Source organism: Polistes dominula, unplaced genomic scaffold (genome assembly GCF_049000335.1).
Source record: "Polistes dominula isolate Pdom_NZ unplaced genomic scaffold, Pdom_raw_medaka contig_37, whole genome shotgun sequence".
Lineage (NCBI taxonomy): Eukaryota > Metazoa > Arthropoda > Insecta > Hymenoptera > Vespidae > Polistes > Polistes dominula.
In genome coordinates, this window is record NW_028301169.1 from 4,380,945 (window position 1) to 4,399,941 (window position 18,997).

The 18,997-nt window shown below is 29.2% G+C and overlaps 2 protein-coding genes across 13 annotated transcripts in view; one reads left to right on the forward strand and one right to left on the reverse strand.

The window, feature by feature from the left end:
• LOC107066989 (discs large 1) overlaps positions 1–13,245 on the forward strand; it is a 419,075-nt gene extending 405,830 nt beyond the window's left edge. For 6 of the 12 annotated variants that reach the window (XM_015322081.2, XM_015322082.2, XM_015322085.2 and 3 more), the window contains 12 exons: positions 1,559–1,772; positions 1,891–2,048; positions 2,387–2,636; positions 3,162–3,264; positions 3,870–3,908; positions 4,889–4,930; positions 5,540–5,662; positions 7,079–7,228; positions 7,939–8,111; positions 8,252–8,361; positions 8,462–8,553; positions 8,822–13,245. In XM_015322081.2, the coding sequence (XP_015177567.1) occupies positions 1,559–1,772; positions 1,891–2,048; positions 2,387–2,636; positions 3,162–3,264; positions 3,870–3,908; positions 4,889–4,930; positions 5,540–5,662; positions 7,079–7,228; positions 7,939–8,111; positions 8,252–8,361; positions 8,462–8,553; positions 8,822–8,931 (1,564 nt within the window). In that variant the 3' untranslated portion in view covers positions 8,932–13,245. The remainder of the gene's footprint in view (positions 1–1,558; positions 1,773–1,890; positions 2,049–2,386; positions 2,637–3,161; positions 3,265–3,869; positions 3,909–4,888; positions 4,931–5,539; positions 5,663–7,078; positions 7,229–7,938; positions 8,112–8,251; positions 8,362–8,461; positions 8,554–8,821) is intronic. The other 6 variants (XM_015322083.2, XM_015322090.2, XM_015322086.2 and 3 more) reach the window with 6 other exon arrangements.
• Positions 11,557–18,997, reverse strand: part of LOC107067017 (uncharacterized) — a 293,899-nt gene continuing 286,458 nt past the window's right edge. The window contains 1 exon segment of the mRNA XM_089179126.1: positions 11,557–18,978. Coding sequence (XP_089035252.1) covers positions 18,557–18,978 — 422 coding nt within the window. The 3' untranslated portion in view covers positions 11,557–18,556.

Below are 18,997 nucleotides of genomic sequence, written 5' to 3' on the forward strand. Positions count from 1 at the left end.
TTTTCTTTGATTAAATGAGACATTCAGAATCAAAGTGAATTATACCACATTTTCTCATTTTTTTCCAAAAAATACCCAGTGTTTGATAATAAAATTAATACTATTAATATTTTGAGGCACAAAATTTTGGAAAATAAAAAGACCCATTTTGCAAAGAAATTTTATTACTTTTTAAATTGGATAAAGTCGATTTATTTTTATTCATAAAAAAATAAGATAATAAAATACACAAAAATAATAATAATTTAACTACATTTTTATATTATAAGGTGGGACTCAAATAGTCCCACCGTGCACATTTATGCATCAAAAAGGTGAGACATTTTAAGTCACGTAATGCCTTAGAGAAATGCTTTGGTGTTATAAAACCAAACTGTGCACTATATATGATTATAATATATGTTAGAGAGAACCAGAAACTGTATATACTTGTAATTACAGAACAAAAAAGAAAACTTTAGAAGAAGAACAAACACACCAATAAAAGACAAAAGAACAAAAAGTAAACCAAACAGGTTTCTGAAACAGAAACGTGTTACAGTACATATTAAAAACAATGTATTATACTTTCAATTATTTTAGCACATCTATGTCACTAGGAAGATAATCCTGAATAATCCACTAGGAACTTAATCCTTAACAAATTCATTTTGAAAATCTGTCTCTTCCTAAACCTACAAATGCAGAAATGTAAGGATCCACACTTTCAAAACTGGCCTAAAACAAATTGACAAAAATTTGTATAATTTTCTAAAACGTTTTTCTCAAAATCACAACAACTAGTGGGTTAGTCTATTCTGGTTCTCAACGTATGAAATGTGATATTGTATTCGAAGGTATATTCGAAGATAAATGACATGGCACGCGTTTACGAGTTTACGAGTTTAATTAAAGCATCATGGGGGAAGTGAAGCAATTAATGACCAACAACATAGTTTGGAAACTCTCTCTCTCTCTCTCTCTCTCTCTCTCTCGCTCTTTCTTTCTGTCTAGCAAACCTCCTCCTGCCGTTAATGAAAAAACTTTATATCTCGGTAGAAGTACCAGATAAAATGATGTATAGTTAGTTGAAAAACGGGATTCAAGAAGATCCAAGATTTATCTAACTTATTTCTTTATCTATTTTTCTCTTTTTCTTTTAACGTTGGAGGACAAGCCTTCCTTACGATTATTAGTCGTTGTTAAACGAAGGAGACAATTTCCACGCCTCGATGGACTCACTCCGGAAGCAATTATCGTCGATCGAAACAACTTTGACGTTTTATCTCCCTTACGAACTTTTTCCAGTTGGTTTTTCTGTACGATAGCCGATAACGATATCAAAAACATCGTTCTTCTCGTTGGACGTGTTCCTATTTGTGACAATAAAACACAACGAACGAGAGAAAGAAAAGAAGCAAATAAAAATATAAAAAAAATATAAAGACAAAAAGACAATTAAATGATATAGAAGAACTAGTTTTAACGGTGTAAGAAATGAGAGAAACTTTTGAAATTAATCGATGATATATTTTATTACGAAATAATTTAACGTTTTTGTTGTCGTTTTTTTTTACAGAGAAGTTCGTACGGTCGTTTTGAACAAAGGCTCCTCGGGTCTAGGATTTAACATCGTAGGTGGTGAAGATGGCGAGGGTATTTTTATCTCATTCATCTTAGCCGGTGGACCAGCCGATTTGAGCGGTGAACTTCGTCGTGGCGATCAAATTCTCAGCGTAAATGGCATCAATCTACGAACAGCCACCCACGAGGAGGCTGCTGCGGCCCTTAAGGTATATTACCAAAAATATATACTTAAAAAGACAAAAAACCTTATAAGAAAATTTTTTAATAAATTACTTAAGATTTGTTGATTTATTTTTCCTTTTCTTTCCTTGATTATCTGTTTAGGGCACCGGTCAAACAGTGACAATCGTTGTACAGTATAAGCCTGAAGATTACAACAGATTCGAGGCTAAGATCCATGATCTCAAACAACAAATTTCTCAACAGAATATGATGACAGGTACCCTCATGAGGACCTCGCAGAAGAAATCCCTTTACGTAAGGTAAAGTCGAGGATTTAAACTTAAAATAAAGCTTCTTTAAATTAACTTAACATTTTACCTAATATTGATTGTTTCATATATATCGTAACCTATTTTTAACCAAAGTTATATTATTTATAGTAATGTGATTTAAATAATAAATAAAACGATTTATTATAATTATAATTATTGTAGCATTAAATGGATACAATTTAAATTTCAAATAAAAAAACTGGCCATTTATTATGACTAATAGATATTGTATTGTATAATTTTTTATTTAAAAAATATAAAAACGATTTCTTTGCAAAACGAAAAGATTAATAATATCATAATGAGAATATGATTATTTTGTCAAGAGCCCTATTCGATTACGACCCTAACAAGGACGACGGATTGCCGAGTCGTGGATTGGCATTCCGTTATGGAGAGATCCTTCACGTGACGAACGCAAGCGACGACGAATGGTGGCAGGCACGAAGAGTAACTCCTCAGGGTGAAGAAGAAGGGCTTGGTATAATTCCGTCGCGTAGGCGATGGGAACGTAAGCAACGTGCCAGGGATCGTTCGGTCAAGTTTCAGGGTCACATGCCGGTCATTCTTGACAAGGTAAAGGCTCCACCTTAGAAACTGCTGTAATTATCTATACTATACAATCAAAAAGAATGAGTTCTAATTTTATTTACACGTTCAACGTTATTATTACTAATATTTTTTGTTATGATAAAAGGTGTACTCGGCTAAATATAAAATAAAAAATTTCATTATAAAAAGTATTAAATGATCTAACAAAAAATATTTTTATTTATTTATTTAATTAATATTTTGTAAAATAAATTTGTATATAAATTGGTATAATATATAAGCCACCTATATTACCGATAAATACTTTATTACAATTTAAAATACTGATAAAAAAATTGGAAAAAAAATTAAATACTTACTTTATGAATATCAGTAGTATAATAAAAAAAAAAATATTTAAAACTTAATATATATTATACTTACAGTTTTTATATATGATAAATCGGCTTAATATTTATACCGATGCAAGTACATTAACATTCATGATTAAAATTAAAAAATAATGATAAGAAATTATTTTAAATGACTAACTTTCATTTTTTACCTTAGCAATCGACATTGGATAGGAAAAAGAAGAATTTCTCGTTCAGCAGGAAATTCCCCTTCATGAAGAGCAAGGACGACAAGTCCGAGGATGGTTCGGATCAAGAACGTGAGTATTGGAAAGAAAAGTATTTCTACGAAACTTGTCCTGCACGTTCTGTGCATGTTCCAATCCTATAATCATTGTGTTTTAAGTGTTATTCTCGTGGTATGTATCTCTATCTCTCTTTTTTTTTCTCTTTTTCCACTGGTATCTCGTGCGATGATTATATACTCCATTCTCGTAAATCTATTTACTGTGACATAATTCAAACAGAATGATATACTGAAAATAATCTTGATGTACGATCAACTTGTCTACATCTCGTTAGAATATTTTATCCAACTAGTTATGATTTTTTTCTGAATTTACTTGTTTTCTCCCCCCTCTTTCTCTCTTTTATTATCAAATTAACGTATAAATGACAAAATTATTGTATGATATTATTATTTATTGCTGATGGTTTTTTTTTTTATAATAATTCAATTAATGATATATAAATGATACATACATATAATTCTTTACACAATGAAACAAATTAAATTTAGAAAAGCAATATAAAAAATATCTCTTAAGGACAAACTCAACGATACTCACCTAACTCCAGAATGAGCTTTTGTGTTTTTGATGATGTGAAAACGTGACATGTGTTTTGTTTTTGCCTGCTTATGTAGGGTCGCCCACAACACCTGAGAATGAAACCGATCCTACTCGTAAGTATTTTCAATGAGTTTTTAAAATAAAAAACAAATATTCAATATACTAATACAAAATATTAAACAATTCACTCTCATACACTCTCATTAACTCTTATTTTTTGGTTTTACCTATCTCTATTCTCATTTATTTATTTTTTTTTTTATTCTATTTAACATACATATTATATTTTATTCACGTGTATTTTGTTATATAAATTTTGCGTTTGAAACTTCCCACCGGCTATCGATCGACCAATAGATTTTAGTCTTTGCATGTGTTAGTTAACTGCACAAAACTTCATCGTTGCATGCCGCATACCTCTAAAGCACAAACTCGCTTTTAATTGGCAAACTTTAAGTTTATCTAATTCGTTCTATGTGTACACGTGTTGATATATATACATACATGCATGTAACCATATACGTATACGTACGTATGCACGTGTGGTAAATCGCTTTTCCCGTTGCTTTTAGTGATCACGACATTTTCATTTGCGATCGAAATAATGATTTTTTATTCAAATTTGTCGCCAAAAGGAATTTGAAAAAAGTTTCTTTTTTTTTTGCTTAAATACGAGTAAAAAAAATTGTGTCGTGTTTGTTCTTTAATCAATATCTGGAATAGATAAGAAGAAGAAGAAGAAGAAAAAGCAGAAAGAAAAAAATGTCGACTGATTTTCTCGATTTTTTTACTTGGTCACGACCGAAAAAATGAAGTACATACTCGATTTAGATTCTTTGTTACGGACACATCGAGTTAATTAAGAATATTTAAAATTTTTGGATATTCGAAATACATATTGGTTTTTAAAAAAAGAAAGAAAAAAAATATGATTGATCAGATAGAAGAAAGAATTAGAATAAAAAGAGAAAGCAGATGGAGAAGAAAAAAAAGAATAAGATGGCGCTTTAACGCTTAATTAACTGTAGCGATAATTAATGGCAGCTTATTAGTACGCAATGTATACTGAAATATTCAACTTGTTATGTTCTAGCATTCATGCTGTGCTACACCCAGGACGACACTAACACTGAAGGTAATCGTCTCTCTTGATCCTCTGTGTGTGTTTCTCTCTCTCTTTCTCTCTCAACATATTTTTCCTCTCCCCATCTCATTCACATTTTATTCCTTTCTTATTCTTATTTGTCATTTCCTTTGTCTTTTCTTCTCGTTCCACTTTTCTTATCCTTTATTTCTCGTTTACTCGTGTTATCCATTAATTAACAAGATCATACTCATTCATTAGCGCGTTAATTGTTAGAAACAAATTATTATAATATTTATTGTAATAGACAATTTTTAACAACATTAATAATTTTGTATATATTTTTTTATTTGATTTTTATTCTTTTTATTTATTATTATTTTTACAGATTAAATATATATATATATATATATATATGTAAATACATGTCGAAAAGTAATCGAGTAGTTGTATTATTTTTATCTCCATTTTTTTTTTTTTGTAAAAAATCATTCGTTAAATGTTTCACATCGTTGTCGTCGTCGTCGTCGTCATCATCGTTATCATCGTTGTTTTTGGATAATAATTTTCTTCGATCATCCATCTCTCTCACTATCGCATTTTATTCTTATTACACATAAAAGTATTTGTTCTTCCCCCATTCTGTTTTATTCATTCAAGATTTGTCTTGCGTCGCAGGGAGTAGAGAAATTTTGTATCGCGTTGAACTGCCCTATATGGAAGAACTGACATTAGTTTATCTGGAAAAGGAGTACGTTGATGATGAAAATTGTGACGAGCTTTGTAAGTTGAGAAGGAATAATTTAGATGAGAAAGTTTCGTTCGAAATTGAAATTAAAAAAAGAAAAACCAAAAAATTAAAAAATATTACATAAACGAAAGAAGAAAAAAAAATACAAACAAGATGCAAGGAACGAACAAATGTGTGAGCAGGAGTGCAAATAGCAAAAACAATAGATTGTAGGACGACTAATTCGAATTTTGAATTAATATTGATCCCTGTTGTTTTCTTTCTTTCTTTTTTTTACTGTTATTTCTCTCACATTATCTTCCGGTTCCTTCTAATCATTGACGAATAAAAAAAATTGCCTTCTCTAAAAAAATCAAAAACGCTTCGCGCAAATACGACAGTCGCGACACGTGCTTTTTCGTTATTTTATCCCTAGTGTTTTGTTATTTTCATTTTGTTTCTATAGAAATATATATATGTGTCTGCAACTAATACTCTCACGCAAAGAAAAATTTTATCAAAGATCGTTGCAACGCGATTATGTGAAATAGACGTCATTTCGTTGGTGAGGTTTTTTTGAAACTTCTTATAACAAAATTTATCATTTCTCCAGTTATATATATACGTTATATATTTTTACAAATTAATTTGAAATTTATTTCTACTTTGCCAAGAAGTGACGTCAATCTTGTACAATTAGATTGAAAAACAAAACGTACAAAGTAGACACGAACATTAAGTATACAAAATAACAAATGTAAATCCTATTTAGAAATAGAGCAACAGCTAGATATATAAATATTATATATCAATATATATATTCTATATACTAACTCATCATTGAGCCATTTTTTAAAGATTTTGTAGCTATTTTTTAAATAGTTTTCTAAGCTGGCTTAGCTGTTTCTCTTTTTTCTTGCTTTTTTGTGTTTATTACTCAGTCGCCGGAGCGCATGAACTTAGCTCGTTTAATAGAAAAGAAATTAAATGAAATATTAAAGAATGACGCTATACTGCGGTTGTGCATTTAAAAAAAAAAATAAAAAAGAAATAATAAGTATCCGTAATTAAAAGAAATAAATATTATTTTACCAATAAAAAAACAAATAAAAATAAAAACAGCGGTGTGTATAAAACTTAAAAAAAGTAAAAGACAATCCAAACGCTCGGAAGGATATTCTTCGTTGACTCGAGTAGTGAACGAACTTTCAAAACGCTTATGTTGGTTTGTTTTACGTTTCGTTTAGTTTCTTTTTTTCTTCTATTTTTTTCTTCTTTTTGGTTTTGTTGTTGATCTGTTCTGTTTTCATTTCTTTTGTGGTTTTCCTTTCCCTTTTCACAAAAATCAGATTTTTTTTTCTTTTTTTTGCAAACGTCGGTGCGAAGTTTTACTAACAGAATGAATTCAGCTTCGATTTTGATAGTTCTTATCGATGATTTAGATTGACAGGAGGTACTTGTTATTACAGGCAGCGAAGAGAACGTACTCTCGTACGAACCAGTTCAACAACTCACCATTCAGTATACGCGTCCGGTCATCATTTTGGGAGCTCTTAAGGATACTATCAACGATGACCTCATAAACGAATTTCCTGATAAATTTGGCAGCTGCGTACCTCGTAAGTATAAACACAAATAATAAAAATAAATTATTAAAAATATTCGGATTTTATGTTTATTACCTATTTTTTACGTTTGGATAAAACATAAAATGGAACCCCGAATACTATAATCCCAATATTCATTATTTTATTAAAATTATAGACTATCTAATTAGTAATCTCAAAATTTATTAATGATTTATATTGAAAAAATTACATACCAGTATTTTTAATATATATAAAAGTAATTGCAGCTATTATTGGGTTATTCAAATAATAATTTTATTTCACGTGTTTAATGATATGTCAGATCAAACTCTAAATCTCTAAATCATTTTACCATATTAATAGCAGACAATTCAATTGCGATTTAGAACCTTTTTGTATTTCGATTTATCAAGCAGTTTTTTTCTTTATTTGACATTCTATCAAAAATGAAAAATTGTAAGTTAGCATTTTTGTAAGAATTTTGCTTTTTTTTATTACCGTAAGGGTAATAATGCAGTGCAAAGGGAAAAGAAAATTATGCACCATTTACAGATGGTATATATCAAATGAAAAAAATTTTAAAAAATCATCTTTTATTAATCACCGAAAGAATAAAATTACTTTCCGAATAATCTAATATAAAATATTTTATTTAGAAATAATGATTTATATCATTGGCCTACCCATCAATAATATTTTAATTCATGAATAATATTATTAATAAAATTGTATTTTTTTAGACACGACGAGGAGTAGAAGAGAAAACGAAGTGGACGGACGAGACTATCACTTCATTGCATCCAGAGAACAAATGGAAAGAGATATTCAAAATCACTTATTTATAGAAGCAGGACAATACAATGACAATCTTTATGGAACGTCTGTTGCATCTGTTCGAGAGGTTGCCGAGAAGGTATTACTAATTTACTATTTACACAACTGATTAATTTTAATTACAATCTATTTTATAACACAAGAAAATATATCGACTAATTCCGATATTATATTTTCCTTTTATTTTATAATTATTTTATTTTCTTATTTTTTTTGCAGAGAAAGCACTGTATTCTTGATGTCAGCGGAAATGCTATCAAGAGGTTACAAGTAGCACAACTTTATCCTATTGCCATATTCATAAAGCCGAAGTCAGTCGAGTCCGTAAAGTAAGTAAAATCAAATCTCTTACCAAGTAGACAAGTATTGATTTTCTATCAAAAAGGTTAGTGCCTTATTATCAATTTATTTCTTTTTCTTGTCCCATAGGGAAATGAATAAAAGAACGACCGACGAACAAGCTAAGAAGACTTACGAACGTGCTCTTAAAATGGAGCAGGAGTTTGGGGAATACTTTACTGGTAGGATACGCTTATTCCAATATAAAATATTTTCTTCTTTCTAAAAGAGAAAAAAAATTGTCTTAAAAATTACATGCTACACTTAACCTCCTTATATAACACTGTTACGGTTTCCATGTAACATGAATTTTTCAATCATACCTTTATGTTTCATTATTACACGTAGTGTTAAGGATGAATTATTCATGTTATAGGAGGAGATTTAGTGTACATATTGTGAAAATAATTTCTTATAAATTTCTATATATATAAAATTGATATTTTTTAGCCGTCGTACAAGGAGACACACCAGAAGAAATCTACGTAAAAGTAAAGGAAGTAATCTCCGAACAAAATGGACCCAACATTTGGGTACCTTGTAGGGATCAGCAACTGTGACGTCCTGCCCCCCACGCCCTCCCTGGCCCCAATGCTTGGACCCTACCTCCAAGGCGTCAAGCTTAATTGATCTTGATAAAATAATTAAGTAACATTCTAACGCCTTCCCCCCCATCTCCACGATATCCACCCACCTGAGTAGCACAATGTCGTAGCTCTAATAATGGAGAAAAAGAATGCGAGAATAGAGCGTAATAAATGTGAATAAAAAGCTGAGCCGTATATTGAGAAAAATAGAAGAAGAGGAGAAAAGAAAATGAGGATGACGAAGAAGACGAGGATGATAATAATACAAAATTCAAAAGAGGAAAAAATATAGTAGAAGCTTTGTGGAATTTGTCTGAAAAAAAGTAAATATAATAATAATAATAATAATAATAATAATAATAATAATAATAATAATAATAGTAATAATAATAAAGAATTGCTTAAAGGAATTTTAAAAATGAGAAGTAAAGGAAAAAAAATATAATATAATGTCTATATGTACCGAGAAAGACTTGCTGAAATTTTCACTCCGTTGTCAAAATCCCTCTCTTGATTTAGACGAATGAGGAAAAATAAATAAATAAATAAATAATCGTATGTCGCGTGCGGGCGCGCGCGCACTCATACGTACTCAGGAACGTATGCGTCTCCAAATGATGAAACTTAAAACAAATAAATAAATGATTGCAATCTTTGATCGATCGATAAGCGCGTTTATTGTGTGGTAATTCGTCGATTGATGTTTAAGAAAGTCAATCGTGTACAGTTCAGATTAAAAACCGCTATTCGATAATCGACCAAATCAAAAACAAAAAATTATGCACTCACGCGCGCGCGTGATAATATGATACACAATGTGAAGCGCAAAACAAAGTGAAACGAGTAAGTAAAAATGAAAAAGAAAACGTAATGAAGTAAGTAATGCTTTTCTAGGCGACGAAACGTGAAGCGAAACATATTTTTTGTTTTCTCGCTGTTAAAAAGAAAATTAATAAAAGAAAAAAAGAAATATGTCACGATCGTTCAAAAAATACGCACAGCATATTGTCGTAGGGAGTCTGCTTTTAAACGTTATTAATTTATTTTACTATTCTTAAATACTTTCTATCAAATTTTTATGTATTTTATTTTTTTGTCTTTTAAAGTACTTGAAACTAAATGATTTGAACCATTGCTCAACTTTTGGGCAACGCGGCTGTCAACGTATTAAAAAAAAAAGAAAGATGAACAATTGTCGAGAATAATTTAAAAAAAAGAAAAAAAAAATAAGAATCTTTGTTGAGTCGTGTATACGATTACAGATGCAAAGCATCTCTCGATATAGAGATAAACAAATAATAATTTACAAAATGGTGGTGATGGGGGGTGGAGTCATAATTCGAAATGATCGACTTTCCGAACCGACGACCACACGCAAACACTATGTAAGCTTCACCGATTATATTCGAGCGATGTAGCGGTATTTTTTAATGTACTTAATCGCAATAGTGCGAAAATCGAATATGAGGAGGAGGAGGAGGAGGAGAAATAGGAGGAAAAGTAGAAAGAGAAGGAAAGAAAAAGCGATAAGGAAAAGTAAACAAAAATAAATTACTTATTTCTTATCGAAAAACGTGATGATAATGCATAGCGAATGAGAAAAAAAATTTTTTTTAAATGTATAAGAGAATGAGTAAGAAAGAAAAAGAGAGAAAAAGAGAGAAGCACGTTGATTTAAAGTCTCGCGATAAAAATGCGTGCAAGACAAATTGTGTTTCGATTGTTGCGAATAATTCGGTTCGTGTAGATTGCAAATATATATACATATATATGTATATTATATAAAGAGTGTGAGACTGCGTAATAAAAAAAGACGATTTAATGAATTATTCGGTTCGACTTCTTCCTTTTCCGGTCATTTATTTGTCATTGAAATAAATAATATCTATTATGTTGTGTGAAATAAATAATTCATAATAATACAGTAGAATAAATTTTATTTAAATTGTGACGATGTAATAATAAACTAAACAAATCTGATTTTAAAAAATTGATTCCATCTTCCTATTGTGCGATAGTAATAAATAAATGATCGAGAGGAAGAATGCGGAATAATAATTATAATAATAATTATATTAATATTAATAGTAATAATAATAAAAATAATAATAATAATAAAATTAATAATAATAATAATAAAAATAAAATTAATAATAATAATAATAATAATAATAATAATAATAATAAGAAGAAGAAGAAGAAGAAGAAGAAGAAATATTATTTGGGACTCGTCGTGTCTCTTAAATAGAAATATTACGATGATCTACGCGTACGTCGAAAAAAACCTCACACAGGACAAATCTTCTAGATGCTAGAATTTAGCGATATATAATGTTTTGTACAGCTAGATGACTAAGCCAGTACTGGGTTATGTGCAACATTATATAGATGAAAAGAAAAAAAAATGATTAATAAGAAAAAAATAAAGAAGCAAAAAGAGAAGAAAATGAAAAAAAAATAAGTCGACGAGAGATGAGATATGAGAGATATGAATTTATGAAACGAAAAAAAAAGAAGATATACTATTGTAATTTAAAATGCCACACTACTACTAAATTATTATTACGAATAGTAGGTATGTATTATTGTAAATACCTATTTACACGATGATCGAGATCGAGAGTAATTATAAGTGATAATGAAAATTGATCCAACATAAGTGAGTAAAAGCGAGGATTCTCGATCGTGAAAAACAAACAAAAAAAAACACAAGGAAAAAAATAACGTCGAAATGAACACCCTCGATAATTGTTGTGTATGTAACTCGCAAAGATGAAAGAATAATAGTATGCCAGTATAAGGAGGGAGGGTGAAAAGAGTGAGAGGTGAGGGGGTGATCAACTAGAAAAAGTTATAAGCAAGCCGTTTTGAAAATAAGAGATTTATCTTTAACAACGCTTCTCGGTGTATGATTGGTTACGTTCCTCCTAATTGATTTGTTCTCGTGAATTATCGTGTACGTTTTAAATGACCGATAATCGTGTGTAACGAAGAATATACTGATATATAAAACGAAATGTGAACGAGATTTAAAGCGAAAAAAAGGAAAAGATAATGTGTAACTTAGAAAAATAGAGAGATGAAACAGACAGTATATATTTGATCGCGAACTGTACTTACGTCGATAAAAGAATTCCGATATACATAATTAAGAAACTGGTTGAGGGTGTAATAAAAAATATTAGAACGGAAAGAAAGGAAAGAAAAGAAAGAAATAAAGAAGGAAGAATTAAAAGAAAAAAAAATAAGGAAGGCAGCGTGATCGAAATTGTTAGACAAGCTGTTAAAACAAAACAAAATAAAAATATAATAAAAGTAATACCTACACAAAAAAATGAAATAAATAAATAAAATAAAATAAATAAAAAGCAAGTCGAAGATCGTCGATCTAAATGTAATATAACTAATAATCGTGTAACGTTACAATTTGTATCGACTACTATGCACGGTGATTACACGTTGGTCCTTTTCCATTCGACCATAATAATAATAATAATATATAATAATAATAATAATAATAATAATAATAATAATAATAATAATAATAATAATAATATTAATAATAATAAATATCGTCGTGAAACGGGAACGATAGAAAACGCGCCGTCGATCCTTAGAAAGATGAAGAAGAAATAAAGAAAGGAAGACAGTAACAGAAAAAGAGAAAATAAAACACAATTAGCCTTTGTTATCGCGTAGAGAAATAAAAATAAATAAATAAATAAAATAAAATAAAATAAACAAGCAAATAATAAAGAATAAAATAAAATAAAATAAAATGAAACGACTGATTTTCGTTCGCTTTTCTTTTTTACACGCGCGAACGAGGATTTGGTGACGTTATCGATCTATGTGCGTTTATCGCGAAAGTATTATTATTAATTATTAATTATTAATTATTATTGTTAAGAATGGTGTCGCAAAAATGTTAAAAGGGTTAGGAGGAAAGAAGTTAGCGATTAAATGAAAGAAAGATAAAAAGGTAAATTAAAATAATGATGGGTGGTAAAAAGGGAAAGAAAGATGGAGAATAACTAGGTCGAGAAGAAAAGCATCACTGTATATTCCGTGCTGGTTGTGTCAAGAAGAAGACATTGCAGAGCCAGGCTTCAATCGAGTAAAGTTGTCTGCCTCCATGTAAAGGAACGTATTAAAAGAATAATCACTACCGACACTTATTATACACCTCTATAGTCTATTTAATAATATTACTTATTGAATTGTCAATCTCATGTTCACCTTGTTTCATCGTTTTTAAATAGTTAATAAACGTTTTACCAATTTTAACTATGCCTTTTTATTATTATTATTATTATTATTATTATTATTATTATTATTATTATTATTATTATTATTACCATTATAAATATTCATTCTCACGTTAATTCTTTGCTTTCTCTTTATCATCATTATTATTAACCGATTTATTTAACTTACCAATAATTATCTTAAAGTATTACTATACTTTATTACTTTTTCTTCCTACTTTTTATTTATTTATTTACTTTTATATATATATATATATTAAACAGCCTAATTAAACGGGACGACGGAATGAAACGACACATCGGTAAAAATACTTGTTTTTATTACATCGATAGGATAAGATGTTACTGTTTATTTATTTAGCGAAAAAAATCACAAGTTTTATCTGCTTTTTTTCTTGTTTTGTTTTTTATTTTTTGCGTTCTTCTTTTTATATTTTTCCTTCTAAGAAAATTATTAGTCAAATCGTCACTGATTTTGTTCCGAGGGAAACAACGACGACGACGACGACGATGACGATAAATTAGTGGCAAATAGTACTCGTATTTTCCCTTATCCAATTATTTTTTCTTTTTGCTCATCTTTACACGAATCACAGAAAAACTCTAATTTACATCTCTCGCATCAACTGAGAACTTAAAGTTTAGAAATAAGATATATGTATATCATATATATAATATATATTGTATATTGTATGTAATATATACCATATATATATTATATAAATAGTATATATATACACATATGTATTAATACGTTGTTCATTTTCATATATATATAAACATACAATAATTTTCACTTTAGTATTATTTGTTATCTTCCTATGCAAAGCATTAGCATTAAAACATTTAGAGAATTTGCCAAATATGCATATATATATATATATATATATATATATATATATATGTATTTGTATAATTATGTGTGTATGAATATGTAATGTGTATATAAATTACAAGGGGAAACGTTACGACTAAAAAAATGTACATCCATAGTTAACTATTTTTATGTATATATCATACAATAAAAAAGCGGATAGTTTGTAGTTATAGAAGTTAATATATAGTAATCATCGTGGTGTGTATTTTTTCTTACTTTTCAATCCTTTATATGTACGTATTCATATGCGCGAGCGTGCGTACATATATCGCTGTTTATCTGTATGAGTGTATTATCTGTTTGTGAGCGCACGTGTATGTAGGTATATATATATATATTTACGTGTTCTTGTACATGCGTATACGAAGTTATATATTTACATACGCAGACTATCGAGACACTGCATCCTATGGTAATAGTATTATTATTTTTAATATTACTACTATTATTATTTTTATTTATCATTATATCAATATCATTATATTATTACTATTCATTTTTATTATTATTATTTTTTTTTATTTTTATTATTCGCTTTGAGTGTGTGTTTATTGTATGTTTTTACGATTATAAACTACATAACACAGGGTATGCTTTATTACACACACAAGAGCACGTTATTATATTATAAACAATTATCATGACTACTTACAACTGTCGCTTCTACTTACATTAAAAGTTATACATATACAGTACGTACACAATTTTCTTCTTATCATTCTTTCGATTTTACACAACAACAAGTCGATGCGAAGTAAGAGCTGGAGAGTGGAGCAATAGATAATGGGGGAGGGTCTATTTTATATATATATATATGCGAGGATGATGAGAAAAAGAAGGTAGAAGGCGGTGGAAGGGAATAGCTGGGATTCTAAATGCTCCGAAAGATTGTTTATTGAAAATAGTTAATTGTTTATTTACAACTATAGATCGCATCGTTTTATGTACGCGTGTGTGTAGCGCATGTGTTTATTTCTATTTTTCTTTAGTTTTTCTTCTTTCTTTCTCTTTTACTACCGCCCCTCTTCCTTCCTATTTTTCTTTTTTTCTTATCGTCGAGAGATTTGTCGGTTAAAATAAAATTAAAAAGATAATTCACCCGTAAGTAATTTTATTTTCTCACGAGCGTAAATTTAAAAGGAATAATTTATTTGTCAACTAATTATTATATTTTATGTCGAATATATTAACACGCTAAGATCATTAGATCGTCGTAATGTTATTACCACTATTTCTTTCTTTTCCAATCAATTGATTTGTTTTGTTAATCTGGTTTTGTTTGTCTCGTGTTGTTTTACTAACCGAGTTCATGCACGCGTCCTCCGTTGCTACAATTTTCCCTGAGACTGATTTATAAACGATTGAAATCCGTATACAATGACAAAAATGCAACAAAGGACGTAGCTTGATAATTTGATTTATATATAATTTCAAAAAAGATATTTTATGGGCGAAAAACTTTCTCTATCTCTCTATCTTTCTCATATTTTCTACTTTTACTTTCTCATATGTGCCCATATAATTATGAAAGCGTTCTAAGTCAAAATTAAAAAAGAAAAATCAATTTATTAGTAATTTTACATCATACATTATTTTAAAATAAATTAATTCAATATAATTGTTACAATATTATCAAAAATGAACCGTCAAGTAGTGCTTGTTCCCTAGTAGCATAAAATATTGAAAAATATTGAATATATGTGTATTTAATATTAAAAAGACATTGAATCTCTTTTTAATATTAAATACACATGTATTCAATATTTTACAATATTTTGTGCTACTAGGGTTATTTCAACATTATATTGAATTCATTTATAATGTTCAAATGTAATCCTTTAAACATCTCGAAACAAAAGATATTATATGACTTACATTAGACCACTTTCATAATTATGGAAACCTATATTACGACGATTAATGATTTTAAATAAATTTTAATTGTGTTTTCTCTTTAATAAAAAGATTTAAAAAAAAAAGAAAAGAACAGAAAAGAAAAGAACAGAAAAGAAAAAAAGATAAGTAAATTTGTTGTTTACAATGGGTTTAATTTGCGAAGAAATTTATAATTTATAATTAACAAAACTGAGTTATCATTTCTTCTTTTTTTCTTTTTTTTCCTTTTTTTTTTTAAATTGCCTTAAGACAAAAAATATGATTTAATAACATCTTAAAAGAAAGTAAATTCTCCCAATAAATAATAAAAAAAAAAATGAGATGATGTTAAACATAGTTGTTAATGTAAATCGAATTGATCGTTGTAATATCCTTTGATGTGATTATTTAATATAGGATTTTTTTTCTCAATCTATAAAATCAAGCCGACGATATAAATCTTTAAATTGCACTACCCAACTTAATAAATGCGATTTTATGCACCACTAAAAAATCGCTTTCTAATTTATTCGATTGACCGATAACTGCTTGCGATTTTTTTGTTAATTATTTACTTAAATAGAAAAAAATCATATCAGTTTATTAGCCAACCTAATATCATCTATAACAAAAAAAAAAACGTTTAGAGATCGTAACATCTCTATGTTTAAATATATATATATAAACGCGAATACGTACATATTATTTATTAACTGACGTGTAAAACACGTTGACAAAAAACAATAAAAAAAACAAAACCTTGAATAAAGATTTAAACTAATAATATAGAAGTGGTAACACCGTCCGCATTAGATTCAAATTCACATAACGTGTAAACTATATACAATATATAATATAGTGTATCATTTAAACTTAACTTACGTGTTAAAAAACAAAAAGAGAAAGAAACAACAATTTAGGAACAGAGTATCAATATATCGGAGAACAAATTAAAAAAAGAAATTAAAAAAAAAAGTAAAAAGAAAAAAAGTAAAAAAAAAAAAAAATACTGTTTCTACATCGTGTTCTCTCGATCGACGATAAAAATTTTACGCTTTGCTTGCTACGTGAGTGCGTGCTTGCGTGAGTACGTGCGTGAGTGTGTGGTGCGTACGTCGTCGTTGTTTCATAAGACACGAGAAACAATCGAATTCTATAATAAACGCAAAATTCGTGCCCCATACGAAGTTTCGGTCGGATCACCTTAAACCACAATCGAAGCTTTGATTAATTATTATTATTATTATTATTATTATTATTATTATTATTATTATTATTATTATTATTATTATTATAACTATTAATATATTATTATTATTAAGATTATTATATAATATTCTAAAAACTTAAGCTGTCATTATTCAGCAGTTATTTCAATCATTGCACGTTTATTAATCGATTTACTTTATAGAGTAATTCGATTTAAATATATTTGTCTTTCTATTTTTTTTTCTTTTTAATTCATTTTTTTTTATTACTTATCTCGACGAAAACCTCGTATAACACGCTAGAAAACGCTGTCCCATTTTAAACTCTTTCGATCTTTCTCTCTCTCTCGCGTTCTAACAATACACTTTCACTTTTTCTCATTTTCATTTCCTTTCACTCATCCTTTTAATTATAAGTACACATTCAATTCTAATCGTATAAGCACAACGGGGACAATATAGTTAATTAATTAAAAAATTAAATCGATCGACAATGATTTTTGTTCCTAAAATAAAGAATAATAATAATAATAACATGACCACCACAATGTAAATTAGCCGATATACGAAAATCGACTAACATTTTTACACGAACATCATCTGGCTGTTAATAAAATATGATCGTTCTATTTTGGACATATACGCGCAGCAACGCGCCCGCGCGCGTATATATCCCAATAAATATATACTACTAATACAATGTCACAGGTAGCCGTAATTTGTTGTTGCTGCTCATCATTTCTCAAACGTTTTATATCGCATATATTATTTCTATATATCTTATATAATAATATGTAGAGTTCGATCTTGCAACGCGTTATGCAAATCGTCATCTTGTTTGTTATATATATATAATATATGTATGTATATCCGTAAAATATTCACGCCATATTAACTCTAATCTCAAATGGGTGTGTTGTTTTCTTGTTGTTCCTTCAGCATTACTCACTCTCCCGTCAAATATCGATTGATCAAAGAGAAGAGGCTTATGAAATCGATATATCACATGTAATATTATTTAATAGAGTCAATAGAGTACTGCTCAATAGTATTCAACGTGCTTCCGACGAACGTGCTGTTGTTGCTTCTTTGGAATTAGATCCACGAATCTTCGGTCGTCCGTTGGTACTTTTTTTCATCTCTTTTGTGTCGGAAGTCTTGCTTTCATTTTTTCTCGTTGGATTATATTTGTTTGCGAGAAAGGAGGAGGTGGAATGGGAGGTAGAAGAGAAGGATAAAGAAGAAGAAGAAGAAGAAGAAGAAGAAGAAGAAGAAGAAGATGACAAAGACGATGATGATGATGAGGAAGAAGAAAAGGATGTGGATGGTTTTTCCTGAGGAGATTCCCTTCCCCTCAGTGGTGGTTCCTGTCACCTGAGACTGATTAGCACCTTTTCGACGTTTAACAATGACTTCACCTTCTCGTTGTACTTTATCAATGTCACCTTTGATCCCCGCACGTTGATCTTCTCTCCACCACTTAACAAATGACAACATCGTGATTGTTCTAAGAAATCGGGAAGTTTTAATTCTCTCATGACGTCACGATGAGCAATAGTAGGTGGTCCAGTATGGGCCTTAGGATTAACTTGACGCAAGAGAGCATCGCGACTCTTTATCCTGAGAGCTGCCATTAAATCTTGAAGGAGCACCCACTTGTCCGAATCGTTGGCAAGAGAAAACAGGACTGGTAGGTTAATATCGCTCACCTCCATTTCTATCTCCTCAAGCTCGGGTTTTGGACTGTCCATGGGTGGATCGCTTAAAGGGTTATATCCAGTTTCTTCGGGATCTATAGATGAAAAGGAAGT